General features: G+C 35.0%; 1 protein-coding gene across 2 annotated transcripts in view; it reads right to left on the bottom strand.

Moving 5' to 3' along the window:
• Positions 1-15292, bottom strand: part of LOC124364460 (BTB/POZ domain-containing protein 3-like) — a 40738-nt gene that overhangs the window by 22311 nt on the left and 3135 nt on the right. The window contains exon 1 of one of the 2 annotated variants that reach the window (XM_046819962.1): positions 3817-3913. The exons of the other annotated variant lie outside the window; for it this stretch is intronic. Within the exon in view, the coding sequence (XP_046675918.1) occupies positions 3817-3894 (78 nt within the window). The 5' untranslated portion in view covers positions 3895-3913. Of the gene's footprint in view, positions 1-3816; positions 3914-15292 lie in introns of those variants that run through there. 2 annotated transcript variants of the gene reach the window in all.

The raw sequence follows: 15292 nt of genomic DNA on the forward strand, positions 1-15292 counted from the left end.
AACCATCACCAACGGCTGGGCAGCAGGCAGGCTGCTTGCATGGACAGAATTGCTTAGCAGTCACCCATCCAAGCAGCAATTACAGTCAATGTTGCTTGTCTCGGGTTATCTTGTGATAACTGTGTTACCCACTACACTTCTCCACATATGTAAACTTTACACACACACATACATTTACTCTTAGCATGCCTATGATAGTACTCTTAAAATAGAGGGAATACCTTCTCCCACCTGAAAATAATTAGATATTTATAACTCAATAATACAGTGTTTACTTATTTGCTTAGTTTTACAGACACAATTGAACTCAGTTAATGGGCCCTTAAAATATATTCATATATTTATAATAAATTAGCCAATGTATTTAATTGGCTGAGTGTTTAAACAAGTATTTCCCACCAGTTGATGACAAAATCAGATTTTTGTTGTAATAATCCATCTGTGTGCATAAACTTTAAGAGCCATTTAACTTAAAGGGTTTAAATTTGGTATGAAAGTTCACCTGCACTACCCTTATATCAAAATTGGTCCAATAGGAGGTGCTCTCCATGCCAAAATGTCCACACACGCCAAATCTTTGTGGGGCAAAAACGACGTCTGCCACACTCTGGGGTGCAGTTCACCATGTTAATAGAATTATGTTAATTTTAAATCATTATGAATTGTAAATCTCCAAACATGAAAAAAATTCCTGTAGAGTTCTACAAAAAAAATGTGAGAACTGAAGTTATGTAATTTTAGACCTTGTAATTTATGTTTCACTTTAAATGCTAGAATATTTTGTGTAGAAATTTAAGTGAATGAAATCACATCTTGAAAATATTTTGGTTGTACAAAAACATCAATGAAGAGGAAGATTATGCAACCAACAGTAACTTAAATATTTCTTTTAAAAGTACACATATCTAATTTAGCACACAAAGTGAAAATTACCAAGATCTTAAAACTTCACTACATCTAATAGCTGAACTAGGAGGTGCACTGCTCAATGGAATCAACCATAATACAGAATATCCATAACTTAAAAAATGTGTAAAAACTGAAAATGAGTTAGAATTGGAAGATATAAACTAAATATGCATATAAGAATGAAGTTGAATATAACATTAAATATTAAACTAATACAAATACAAATTTAAATAAATATTATCATTTTGTTATTTTTTTACACTGGAAGAACCTGGACAAGTCCTTACCATCAAATCAAAGGTTATTGTCTCTAAGACAAACAACCTTGACTACTATATCAACAAACAAGGAGTGAAACAGGGGTGATACAGTAATATTATATATGACCTTTATGTCTCGTTTTCAATAAATGGGACTAAAGGTATTCTGATCATCGAAAACTAGTATGAAGATAACTTAATGTGTTATGGTGAACTTAATTGTTTTCTGTTCAGCTTGTATTAAAACAAAAATCTGTTAAGTTTGTGCTGGCTGGTACTTGTCAGTTCCCCAAAATCAAATGTCCTGGATACAGTTTACATAACTCAGAAATTCTACTCACTAGTACCGAAGTGTGTTACTGAAAACCAAAAAATAGTTATTATAGATGAGTAAGAAATCTTCAATTGACAATTTTATCATAATTTTACTTTAAATCAAGTAAAATGTGAAGGGGGTTTGTATCTAAACATCACAATATGATGCATAATTGCTTGTTCTGGATTTTTTTAAGTACTAAAATTAATATTAAATATAAAACAATACTAAAGGTATGTACAAGTTTTTAGATGTTGTATGTGTAATGTGCTTTTACAAATAAGTAATCTCCAACTGAGATATTTCTGTAAACAATTAGTTTAACCCTTGAAATGACCATAATTTTTTCCCCAAAATGGATGGCATCATGCACTTTTCTGCAATTTTGTAGAGATTTTTAGTTTTAATCACTGATCCTCTATTATTAAATATACGTACATTTTAAAAATATCAGTGTCTTTACCTTTAAAAATAAATTGATTAACATAAAAAATTTACAATGAATAAATCTTTCTCTAAGTATACCACCCCCACAGGCAATTTGAAATTTATTTGAATAAATCTAAAGTATACAAAAGTTTGTAAATATTTCAAACTATTAAACAATATTTGAGGAAAAAAGTTTGGTGATACTTTTGAAAAATGTATCTATAACAACTCCAAATTTTCAAAAATCTCGGATTGCAATATTTTGTATATAATTAAGGCAGTTTAAATTCTATTGGATGAACTCATTTTTTTCTAAAAGAAATTTGTGCAGAAGAAAAATATATTTGTAGAAGTCTATGTTCTATAAAATTTCTTTCTATGGCAATGAATTTTTAAATTTTTACAAAAATAAACACTTTGAAATAAAGCCTAAAGCCTTTCAAATAAAAGCTTTCATCCAAAAATTATCTATAGGTATATAAAAAATACATTCAAATATAAGTTTAAAAATATTTACATTTTCATCTCTATTTTTTCTGTTAGAAGGATCAGGCACAATTAATTCATTAGGCAGTGGTTCATCCAAATCAGATAAGACTTGGATAACTACTGGATTATCTTTTGATTCACTATCCACTACATTCCTTATACCACTGCTGTTCAAATTAACACTCATTATGAAATATGATACATTATTTACTCAACAATAAAAAAATGAACCTATCTAAACATAGTCCTACCAACAGTTCCTCAAAAATCCAATAAATTCACTAAAACCTAACACAAACTTCTACATTTTTCACTTCACTAGTTTATAAAACACAACACAAATGTTTATTTATATACACTAATCAATGATAAGTCTAAAAGATCCAAATAAATAGCAAACAATACCAGAGTTACCCATAGTAAGCCTTCATAAACACCCAAAACTTAACTCAAAATACCCCTAACTGAGCTATAGTACCCCAATGCTTTTATATTTATCACTTATTTACAAGCATTAAATAAGTATGGCCTGCCTGGCCATTGGTGGTGGTTCCGAAGTCACCTTTAAGCAGAAGTCACATTTAAGCCGTTGGTTCCCAGGTTAAGAATTAGAGAGGGCTTCTTAGCCCTAACTCCGCCTGGTAAAATAAGACATATTTACTTTATTTTATTAAATAAATAAAATTAATTTCATAAAACACAGATTAAATAAACCTTATTAAATAAAAAGTAGTTAACAAAGCAAAAACAATATGTTTTTTACTCACTGGGGGCTCAGATGTATTTAAGTATTAGTCTGACCCTTGCCTAGATTAAAGGGTTTGCAACTATATACGCACAACAAAAATAGTTTAAAAGAGATATACTCAAATAACGGAGTGTAAGTGTTACAGTGTTACAGCGCACTTTATAACAACACTCTTATCTCCCTGTAAAATTGGAGTGAGACTGTGAGAGGAGGGGTTGTTTATAAAAAGATATTGCATGATACACCTTTTACAATTGATGTGGGGGGGGGGGAATTGGATTTGAGTGGTTTCCATAGTTTGTTACAATGTTCAGGTCCAGTTCAGAAGGTAAATACAATCTCCTTTCTCTACTCAGTTAATTTACTAAAAACTACAAAGAGGAATGCAGCAAAATTCACGAGAAAAAGACAGTGAACGTTCAGTTGTTACATCTAGAATAATTTACGGTCAGTCAAGAAAAAAACAGTTAATTACAGAGTTTCTAGTTTAGATTTTCGTATTACCCCAAACGGGGTAATTACCCCACGATTGGAAATACTGAACAATACACAAGTATTGACAATGGTGTAAAAACAACCGAGAAATCACCGCGACAACCAGAAGATGCGTAATTCTTATCTACTACGTCAGTCGGTGATTGTGCAACAGAACAAAAATAAAATACCAGTTCATCGTCTTTAATCTGCAGGCGAGTCACGAGACGATCCCTGCCCCAGTACAAGGTGGAGCTGACATCTGGCATCGTAGTAGTATCACCTTATTTTTCAAACACTTAAGTCAGTAATTACGTCTGCAACATTAGTGCACACGATTATAAAATCAGAAATATAATTACAGTGTCAAGACATGTGATTACCGGCCTTGAATTTGCCGGTATGCAAAGGTCATCTTTTGACTCACCTACAGTACTGTTGCTTAGTGCAGTTCTTCTTTGTTTTGATGTGATTTTTCTACTACAGACAACGATGAATTTAAACAATTATAATAAAGTTTAATGAAGCTATTTTCGAGACATTAGACATTTTGAGATTTTTAAAAACATAATCTTTTCAAACAAGTATTGTATAAACATTTATTTGCTTACAGGCTATTGAAACTATGTTTCTGAAAGCCAAGAATGCACTCTGTTCTATAACGTCACTCACTATCGTGCAGAACGTAAACTCTCGACAGGGAATTTCGTCAAACATACGGTAATTTTTGCTTGTTCTGAAATTACGAGAACAAATTGCAATAGGAAATGTGAACGTCCCAAGTGTAAAATTTTCTAATAAAAAAATAAAACGTAACTATAGGATGTTTAACTGTATAATATGAAACCTTTGATCTTTGTCTTTAAATTTACGTATGTTTTAGTTCAAACGATGTAAAAATAGACGTGCGGTGAGAGCTCATACTACAATATAGTTAATGGTCAAAAATAGCTTATTGTCATTTGATCATTTAGTTAATGCGGCGATAAACGCTCAAAACCAGTTGCAGGGTTAACGATGGATTTTTGAAATTGTTCGTTATTATTTGGCCATATAACATAAAATTTGTATTATTATACAATACAACGTTAATCCTGGGCAGTTGTTTTTGTCTTGATTGAGTTTACAATATTAGTACTGTACTTCAACTGCATATTAAATTAGTGCAATTTCACGAAGGAATGTGACACTGACAGCACTATTTAACTGTTTACCTACAGGTTTGTGTGTTGGTAGCTGTACTGTTTTAAAAACAATTGAAACAATAGTATGTGGAATGCAACACGAGTATGTTTATCTGCTACAATACATGGGGCTCTTTGATGTAATAGTATTATTTACAACTCCACTTATTAATTATTAATATTAATAATACTTGTAGGCTTCCTAGAGTATCTTATATGGCTTCTTTGTTGTTACTGGTCCAGTGTTTGCAAGTCGTGGGAAATTTGATACCATATGTTTCAACTTCTATAAGCTGTTGATAAGCTTCATCACTATTTAATATTAATGCTACTACTTGCTTTTGGTTTCTCTACAGATCTTTCTCTTTAGATACAGTCATATTTGCAACATAGGCTTTTCAGAGTAAAGGTTAAATGTGTATTTTGATTGTTTGTCTGCGTCCTCGACAATGTCAGAGAGGTCAAATCTTGATCAACTTACTCTTCCTTCTTTCCGTCAATGATAAAACATCGGTTTTGGAATTAAATATTTGTCTTTATGCTGATGACATCGAAATATCTTTGCCAATCTATTTTATTGATTATGATCATCTTCTTCAAGCCTCTGTTAATACGAGTGCTCAGTGGTCTAAGTACATTATGTTAAACTTGAACCTAGGGAAGACTGTGGTGTCTTTTACTCGGAAGGTATATACATCTCTTTCCTTATGTCATTGATGACTAACCTGCGGCACGAAAGATGATTACTCAGACTTGGGTCTATTGTTTGTTTCCAAGCTGTTAATGTCTCAGCATCTTGATGTCTCCATGGATTGGGAGATACTTTCATACGAAAGACACTGTCTGATGATGTATAACTCACTTGTGACATATAATTTTGAATATGCCTCTGTCATCCAAAATGTGCTGTGTATAGTGGGTACACCTGATATGTTGTTGAGAGAGCTCAGAGAACGTTTCTTTCTTGGATGGCCTGCAAGTTTCCTAGGTCCTATACCAACCTTGAGAATGCTGTTGTAAGGCAAGAACTTGGACTCTTCACCATTGATAATTGTCATCTTCTGGTGGATTTATGTTTTTGTTTCACAAAGCATTCCATGGGAGCTCACATCTCAACTTTGTTAGGGCTTCTGGATTCCAGCATATCCTTTATAATTCAGAACTGTATTTGTTGGAGGATCAACTGGTGTCTGATATCTTGTGTCTCACTTGGTATCAGTTGCTAACCAGTCGACAGAAAAGGTTGACTTCTTTGAGAATGAAAATAAATTGTATAAGACAACTAAAGTCGCATCGTGCAATTTAATTTAATTGGCGTACCTTGACTGAGTTTTATGGTTAACTAGCTATTACCCGCGGCTTCGCACACAATCTTTAGAAAAGTCCTTATATTACTTAGTAAAAGCAATTATGCGCGATTAGCCGCGGGGTAACAGCTAGTTCGTCAATACATTCGTAGTATTTTATTACGAAAACTCTTGATTTTCAATAAAATACCAATTACAACCAGATACCCACGGCTTCGCACACGATTTCCTGCAGAAAAATTGGGACATAGGAGGCATATTTCTTTTGAACGTCCTTATTACCCTTCTGAGATAAATAGTCACTGAAAGATACTCCAATCTCATGAACTATTTAAGATTTAAATTTTAAAACAGTCTCAATATGCACTTGTGAAATAACTGGAATTTTTCTCTAATATTCTATGATTTTTGTATACAATTGAACTATATTAGCCCAGCGTGGACAGAAGTCAAAAGTCGAATTCATCTGCACACATACGATGTAATAAATGATGGCGCTCAATGTAATTTTGAAACGAAAATAGGCATATATTAGGTACATATTATTACAGTCTAATGATTATGAGCTCCAGATGTTAAACGAAATTGCGTATGGTTTTTATTTTATTGAAACAAAATTTGCTGTTTCTCTTCAGCTTACTCTATGCTTTCAAACTATAAATGTAAAGAACTTTAAAATGGTAATTAAATTATATAAACATATATGTCTTTTGTCGCATTATATAAGTTTACACAGAACAGCTGATTCAATTTGAACAGGCCCTTTCACTTAATAACATATGTTTGCTGTAATGCATTTCTTACGGGTATTTCCGTAACTTTTAGAGACCAGTGGGGCGGAATCCTAAATCGGGAACGGGATAAAAAGTATCCTATGTGTTTTTCCCAGTTCTTAGCTATCTCCCTACCAATTTTCAGCCAAATCGGATCAGCCGTTCTTGACTTATAAATAGTGTAACTAACACGACTTTCTTTTATATATAGATTTGTTTTGGAATTCTTGTCTATTACAAATGAAAAATTCAATCTAAAAATCCTGCTGATCAACACTATAATAAGATCTTCAACCATTCTAATGTCAACCGTTTGTCACTGGGTGGGTTTTCATCCCTTTTTCCAGTGGGTAAAGCGACAAGGAGTAGGGGTGTGTGAGGATCTTGCTTAAACAAAAGATTAAATTCATATATTAATACATCAATTTTATTTTAGGCCTTATTTGCTGCTAACCATCAACGAGGTTAAACATAAACATGCCTTTGAGTCAGAATTTTAGGCTTCACGATACCCTCACTGCAGATAAGATCCTAACACGGACAAAGAACGTCTCCAAAATTACTGATGCTTACATTTTAAATTTAATATACAAGTAGTATAGATGGTTTCAATCCAAATTTAAAACCTCCCAGTTATCTCATTGGACAAATACATACAATGACAGAAAACAGTTTTTGTTATCAACTGATGGTAGAGACGGGGCTAAATGCTCGACCAGTGAATATGTGTGAAAGGCACAATCCTAGATATTATAATAATACATTTACTGTAAAATTTCTATGTATATAAACACTGACATCAACTGAGTTCATCTGCATCTGCAAAACCATGAAATGAATCAAGACTGGTTTGATTTTAGTATTCCCTCTGTTATAAGTGGACTAGGAATATGAAAACAGTCGACTAAATATACATAGTGTTTACTAATTACCACATTTTCACACTTATAGCTAGTTCTGAGCTATGTTCCAAATCTAGATCAAAGATTCTAGGCCTTCGCAAAGCCAACTAAGTTGATAATTTACTGAAATAGTACATGATTAATCCTTTGACGCAGTAGTTTCAGCACATGGGTTTCATGGTTTGGTATTATTATGACTCAAATGGTCTTCCAATCTTAAAAACTATTATTATGGTCATGATTTAATGATAAATTCCATGTAAAATATAACCAAACAACAAGTGTGTGATTTTCTTCTTCTTTAAAAAAAAATACAAAATGCAAAACAGGCGTTTTGGGTCTGGTACACTTATATACACTGATTCCAACAACATCCACCCAAGCTGACCACTGTTCAATTAAGTTGGGTCTCCAATAAAGGTGACAACCTTTATCACAGACCAGTGACTCCTAAAAGTGAACACTAGAGCGTTATCACAAAAATCCATAACGTCAGGAGGTATGGAAGTCAAACCTGCGACTCCAAGGTCAACTCCTGCACCTGAGAGTAGCACCTTAGACCACACCATCTTAACTTGATGTCTTGGGTATGTGGTTACTTCACTTACAATTTCATAACCACACCGCACCAAAGGGTCGAGCACAAGGTAACGGATGTATTAGATATATGTCAAAACTTATCAAAGGATTAATCTTCACAATACACTGTTTGATAATATGTTTATTCTGTGTTTTTATGATTTTCAACATGGTAACACATGAGACCAATACATCCGTGTCACTTTATTAAGATTATTAATTTGTTTTTACAGTTCCTTTAAAATCGGGGTTCCTCTGTCACTTTGCGACAAGGTTTATGATCCAGACTTTTGGCCAATGGGAACCTATGTGAGTTGATTTAGGTACTCACGTAAAAGTGCTTCAGTACCTTCTTTTTTGGATCCCAGTCAAGGGGCAAATACAGTAAAATAGATCTTTCACTTTTCGGTGATATTCTGGAGCAAAAGCCTAATAACAATTCAATAGTAACTGAACTTTCTGTTGATAGGCCTAACCTGAAAGTTACATCCTGTGATGCAAATACAATAATTGGGTGCAATTTTAATTTTAAATTGACTCTTTGGAATATTTGTAGTTTAACCAATAAAGTTTGTGCATTGAACTATTGAATGACCAACTTAATTCTGATATCTTGTGTATTGTGGAGCATTGGTTAGCTTCCTCTGAAGTCCAACATTTGGTAATTCCAGAGTATAGTGTTGCAAGCTATTTTGCAAGAGAACATCACTTGCATGGTGGAGTGCTCATTTGTGTCAAGCAAGGTATTGAGTTCTCCATCTTGGACCAAGTTCTTGGCTACTCGGAGGAGATGACTAGTGAGTTGGCAGCTGTTGTGCTCCCTGTGTTAGACGGTTGTTGTTGCGGTTTATAGATCTCCTGCAGGTAGTCTAGTCTCTTTTTATGAAAAGTTGCATGACGTTTTTGATTTTTTATATGGCATCAAAAGAACATTATTGTAGTTGGGAACTTCAATATAAACTTTATGGCAGACAATTAAGAGACCCATGAACTATTAAACTTAATTGACAGTTTTGAATTGAATGTGACTGTGTCGGATATCACGAGGCCAAATACCAACTTTTATGGAACTGCGGGTAGCTGCACTGACAACCTACTAACTTCCCTACATCCTGATAGAGGACAATCGTCGGTGCTCATAATTCTGCTTCTGATCACAACATCATCTTCTTTGTTGCGGATATCGAGACTGATAGATCTACGGGAAGTGGTCTCATCTTAAAACACTAGACCTTTGAGCTTGTCTGGGGTATCCTTTTTTGTGCATTATCTTAACCAAATTAACTGGTTAGATGTATATAGGCTAAATTTAAGTATCAATACCAAGTTTAAAATGTTTCTTGACCTTTTTTTATGGGCTGCTCCAATTAAAAAATTGAAATTAAAAGCTAAAAGTTCATGTACTAGATGGTATCATGATGGTCTTGTTAAACTTAAGTCTGAGCTGGATAGGTTATATTTTATTACTCAAAATACCAATGATAATAAGGATGTAAAGGCAAAATATAGAAGTCTCATAGCAGTGTACAAAAGTGAGATTAATAGAGCTAAACTTAGTCATAACAATAGTATAATAGATAGATCCAAAAATAAAAGCAAAGCTGATTGGGGCATAATAAAAAAGTCAGCCAAAGTCAACAGCAGGCCAGTTCTCAAGTATCATTTTCTTAAACCTGACACTTTTAATGATTTTTTTTGTCTCTTCTGTGGAAGAAACCTTTAAAAACATTGGTAATAGTACCTATGATTATTTTTATTATATTGTAACTCAGAGACTATAAATTTTAACTTTAATTTTAAAGTTAATTAAGGTGGAGGAAACCTATGGAGCTATTCTAAGCAATAGCACATGTTTTGATGTTTTTGGTATCAATGCACATGTACAATAAATTTAGCGAATTTACCAAATATGACAAGTACAAATTTTAAGTTAGGAGACATTGTTTTTGCAAAAATAAAAGGATATAGACATTGGCCAGCTAAAATCCTTCACGTTATCAGAAAAGAAAATAAACCATTAAAGTTCAAAATATCATTTTTTTGGCGAAAATACAACTTCAGAAGTAAAGGAATCTAGCCTTTTTTTTCCTACTCTGAACATCTTCATAGTTTTTGGCATCTCACAACCGGACAATTTTAGGAATAACATTTTTAACAAAGCTCTATTAGAAGCAGAGCAAGCTTTTAATTGTATAGATAATGATCACTCGATGGAACAAAGTAGACCACAGTACTTCAAGTAACCAGCAGGATAACTTAGACAGCAGTGTACTGACCATTGATTGTGGCCCACCTCACAGTCCAGACACAGTTGAATATGTTGAGAATAAAATTAAAACTATTAAAAACATTTGTGGACACTGACCTTGAAACGTCACTTACTTTGGCAGCAGAGGTAGGTTCCGCTCTCCTTGCTGAAAATAGTAAGCTTAAGCAGGACTTGTTTGAAATTACCTTAAAAAAACTCTGAACTAGCTAAACATATTACTGAATCAACCGATTTTGTCAAGATGAATTTCGAAGCTCAGATTGAAGAACTGGAGAAGGAAAAAGAAGCGTTAAATAGATAGAACCATTTCTTTGGGTGATACCATAAGGCAACTTGAACTGCAGCTCTTGAAAGAAAAGGAATTACGTAATGAACTCGAAACTTTTATACCTAGATCAAGACACTGAGAAAGAACGGATTATTCATAATTATGAAAAAGAAATGGCTCGTTTACAGACCCTTATAAACCAGCCAAAAAAAACTCATATATTAGTGACGTCAATCTTAACAAACCCTTAGTTAGAGACTCAGAAACACAAACCCTCTCTACTGACACAAACAGTATGAGTCATCCCTCGTCAATCCTGCTCCAATTTAGCTGAGCTAAAGGTTCGCCAGGATCAATTGGAGCATCAGCTGACTTTACATATTCACACAAAACCTTGTACTCATGCGACATCTTATGACAACTCGACCGCAGAAGTCAGCCAAATCTGCGATAAAAACACTGAACTTCCACTGACCAAAACCAGGACTCACCTCAACTCGACCGCAGAAGTCAGCCAAATCTGCGATAAAAACACTGAACTTCCACTGACCAAAACCAGGACTCACCTCAACTCGACCGCAGAAGTCAGCCAAATCTGCGATAAAAACACTGAACTTCCACTGACCAAAACCAGGACTCACCTCAACTCGACCGCAGAAGTCAGCCAAATCTGCGATAAAAACACTGAACTTCCACTGACCAAAACCAGGACTCACCGTAACTCTCGACCGCAGAAGTCAGCCAAATCTGCGATAAAAACACTGAACCTCCAATGACCAAGACCAGGACTCACCGTAACTCGACCGCAGAAGTTAGTCAAATCTGCGATAAAAACACTGAACTTCCAATGACCAAAACCAGGACTACATTGTATAAGAACTCGACCGCAAAAGCTGAATCTTCACTGCCTAACATCAAGACTAAAAACCATTTTTAGTGCTTCTCTCAGGGGCATCTAAATACAGGAAAAACTGTAAAAAACATACAACAGTTTCACTAGGAAATAAGAGTCAGCCCCAACTCCACCCTAGTCAAAACCCGCCCAGCAGATCACCTCTTACAAACACTAGTCCTTTAACAGGGTGTAAAGGCCCACCGGTGACAGCACTGAAACTAGGAAATGCAACATATGAGGAATTCTTCATAACTAACATTGACAATTACAAGAAAATAAACTTAAATTTCTCCATACATCCTACAAAAGTCACAACAAAACTCTCTCCACTCCCCATAACTCCCTTCTACAACGAGACCACCAGCGAGCTCTGACAATCCAACTGCCCAGGGCTCACCAATTATTGCCGACAAAGAGAAATCTTTTTTAGGTCATACACAGCAGGGGGAAAACCACTGCCTGACAGTGCTGCACCAAAACATAAGAGGGCTATCTGGCAAAGTAAATAGAACTCAACCACCTGCTTAATGAGACATCCCCCAGCATTGTAGTTCTAACTGAGCATGGTCTTTGCCAAAATGAAATCCTTAATACAAAATTACATGGTTATACTCTTATATCCGAATTTAGCAGAACTCAGCATAGACTAGGGGGTACAGCTATTTACTGTAAAGACAATCTTACAAGTAACACAGAGGCTATTGAAATAAATAACTTCTGTGAGGAACTCCTCTTTGAGGCAGCACTGATACGTATCACGCTAAGTGGGAAGCAAATCTATGTTTTAGGAGTATACCGACCCCCGGCAGGAAACATAAGAAATAGCCTGGACGCCTTATCTAACATTCTAGACCATAACCAAGCTCATAACAAATTGTTCTTACTAATGGGTGACATAAATATTGACAGTCTTAGAAGTAACAATCCTGGCAGTGTAATGTTTAATGATGAACTGACCATGCAAAATATGAGAAGACTTGCACTCCCTGCAACTCGTGTCACAGCTGAAAACAAACACCTCTATAGACTGCATATGTACTAGTATCTCAGAAGAAAAAGTTGCTGCAACCATCTTACAAACTGGTCTCTCTGATCATACAGGCCAGCTTTGTAGTGTGGACTTTATTCATGACAAAAATACATCCATCAGTCTTAAGCGTAAAACTAGGCAAACAAAATCTGGAAAATCTCAAATCTTTACTATCCATTAAGAACTGGGACATTGTCAACAATGCTGAAGACGCAGAAAACAGCCAACAAACAACTTCAACGAGATACTCAGCATTGCCCTAGACATCGCCTGTCCAAAGAGGAAAAGCAAAACCAGAGTTGGCAGTAAGCCATCACGTTACTACGACTCAGAGTGTGCAGAGATGAAAGCCTCATATATACGAGCTCTTAATATTTATGAAACAACAGGAAACACTAGAGACAAAGAAGAAATGGTGAATAGAAAGAAATTTTATGACCAAAAGCTAAAATTGCTGCGTCAACAAGTTAACCTTCAATATATACAAAACTCTGACAACACAATAAAAAGGCACTATGGAGTGTTATAAATAGTGAGAGACTTAGCAATAAGACTAGTCAAACATGCCCTAAGCTTAACATTAACAATATAACTATAGATGACCAGAGGAAGTAGCTGAAAACCTCAACACCTATTTCACCCAAATAGCAAATATCACAATAGAACAAAATAATTTACTACCAACTGACAGAATAGATGAGGACCAGAATCTCCTACACACTCCTCCGATACAATCATTTTAAACTAACACCTACAACCTGGATAGAAGTACAAAAGGTAATTCAGAATCTTAAAAATAAATCATCCAGTGGTTAGATGAATACTCTTCAAAAATTGTTAAATACTGTGCGCCAAGAAATCTCCCATCCTCTCGCAGCAGCCATAGTCAACAAGTCTTTTGCCCAAGGCCACTTCCCTACAAAGCTCAAAGTTTCTTAAAGTCTATGCAAAGCACAAAAAAGGACTAAAAATCAGAGCCCCAAAACTATAGGCCCCATCTCACTGATATCGACTTTCTCAAAAGTTATAGAGAAACTTGTGCTGAACAGGCTGATGGTTTACCTTAAACACCATAATTTAATAGCAGATAACCAGCATGGATTTCAAAAGGGCAAATCTACAATTTCTGCAATCATAAGCCTGGTTGAATCAATTATTGACAGTATTGATGAAGAAAAGTATGTAACAAGCTCTTTTCATTGACTACAGCAAGGCCTTCGACTGCCTGGGACACGATCTTATTTCCGAAAAGCTCAAAACTCTTGGTATAAGAGGTAAAGAGAACATGTGGTTCATAAGCTACTTACAAGGAAGATCTCAAGTTGTGGAGGTCCAGGATACCAAATCTGGCCTTACTAGCTCATATATATCAACTCAAAAACCACTAAACAAGAGGAGTCCCTCAAGGATCCGTGCTCGGCCCCCATACTTTTTATACTATTCACCAATGACTTCCCAGCTTTTATTGAAAACTATAGTACTGTACTGACTGTATAATGTATGCAGATGACACTACACTCCTTGTTAAAAATGACTCTACGGAAGAACTATCTACTAACTCCACTAACAGCTTTACAAGAGAGCTGTTAAGTATAGTGTATCAAATGACCTGGCATTAAATACTGAAAAGACAACACAAGTGCACTTTAGCAAGAAAAAAGGAATACCTGCAGATGTCCCAGATATAACTGTCCTCAACCAAGTCAAATTTCTGGGCTTAACACTTGACAGTGGACTTTCGGTGGACTGAACATGTAAAACACTATCTCCAACAAGATATGCACTGGGTAATTTACGTTATGAAACGTATAAAAACAGTTTGTACTCAAGCAGCAGCTAAGGCTGCGTACTATGCGCTTGTTGAGTCTCATATAAGATATGGCTTAATCATCTGGGGTACTTCTAATGGAAATCTGAATAAGATTCTGATACTGCAAAAAAGAGCAATTAGATCCCTTGCCAATCTTGAGCCTCAACAAAGCTGCAGAGAAGCATTCCAAACTCTGGGGATACTCACTGTACCAGCTCTTTATATTTATGAATCTATCATACATGTTTCCCGACTCAATCTGCAAACCCTTGGAGATGTCCACAACTACCCTACCCGCCACGCCTCTAGATATATACTGCCTCAGCATAGAACAGCACTTTTTGAGAAAAAACCATCCTATGCGGGAAGAAAATTTAGAAATCTACTACCGGAGAGACTTACAAAGTCTAACTGGAAATGCCACTAAAGGAACCACTTAAAAATTTCCTTCTTAAGAAGACAATCTACAACATAGAAGAGTTCAAAGAAGCTGTTTAAACTCTCTCTCTATGTGTATATGTATATCTTACTTTATATTCTATTGTAAAACTTGACAAAATTACTGTACTTAATGTTCATGTAATAAAGATATTTGAATTTGAATTTGAAAAAGCTGCTGCCGAACATATTTATGAGGTCTTGACTTACTT

This window comes from Homalodisca vitripennis, chromosome 6, assembly GCF_021130785.1.
Source record: "Homalodisca vitripennis isolate AUS2020 chromosome 6, UT_GWSS_2.1, whole genome shotgun sequence".
In the NCBI taxonomy this organism is placed as follows: Eukaryota; Metazoa; Arthropoda; class Insecta; order Hemiptera; family Cicadellidae; genus Homalodisca; species Homalodisca vitripennis.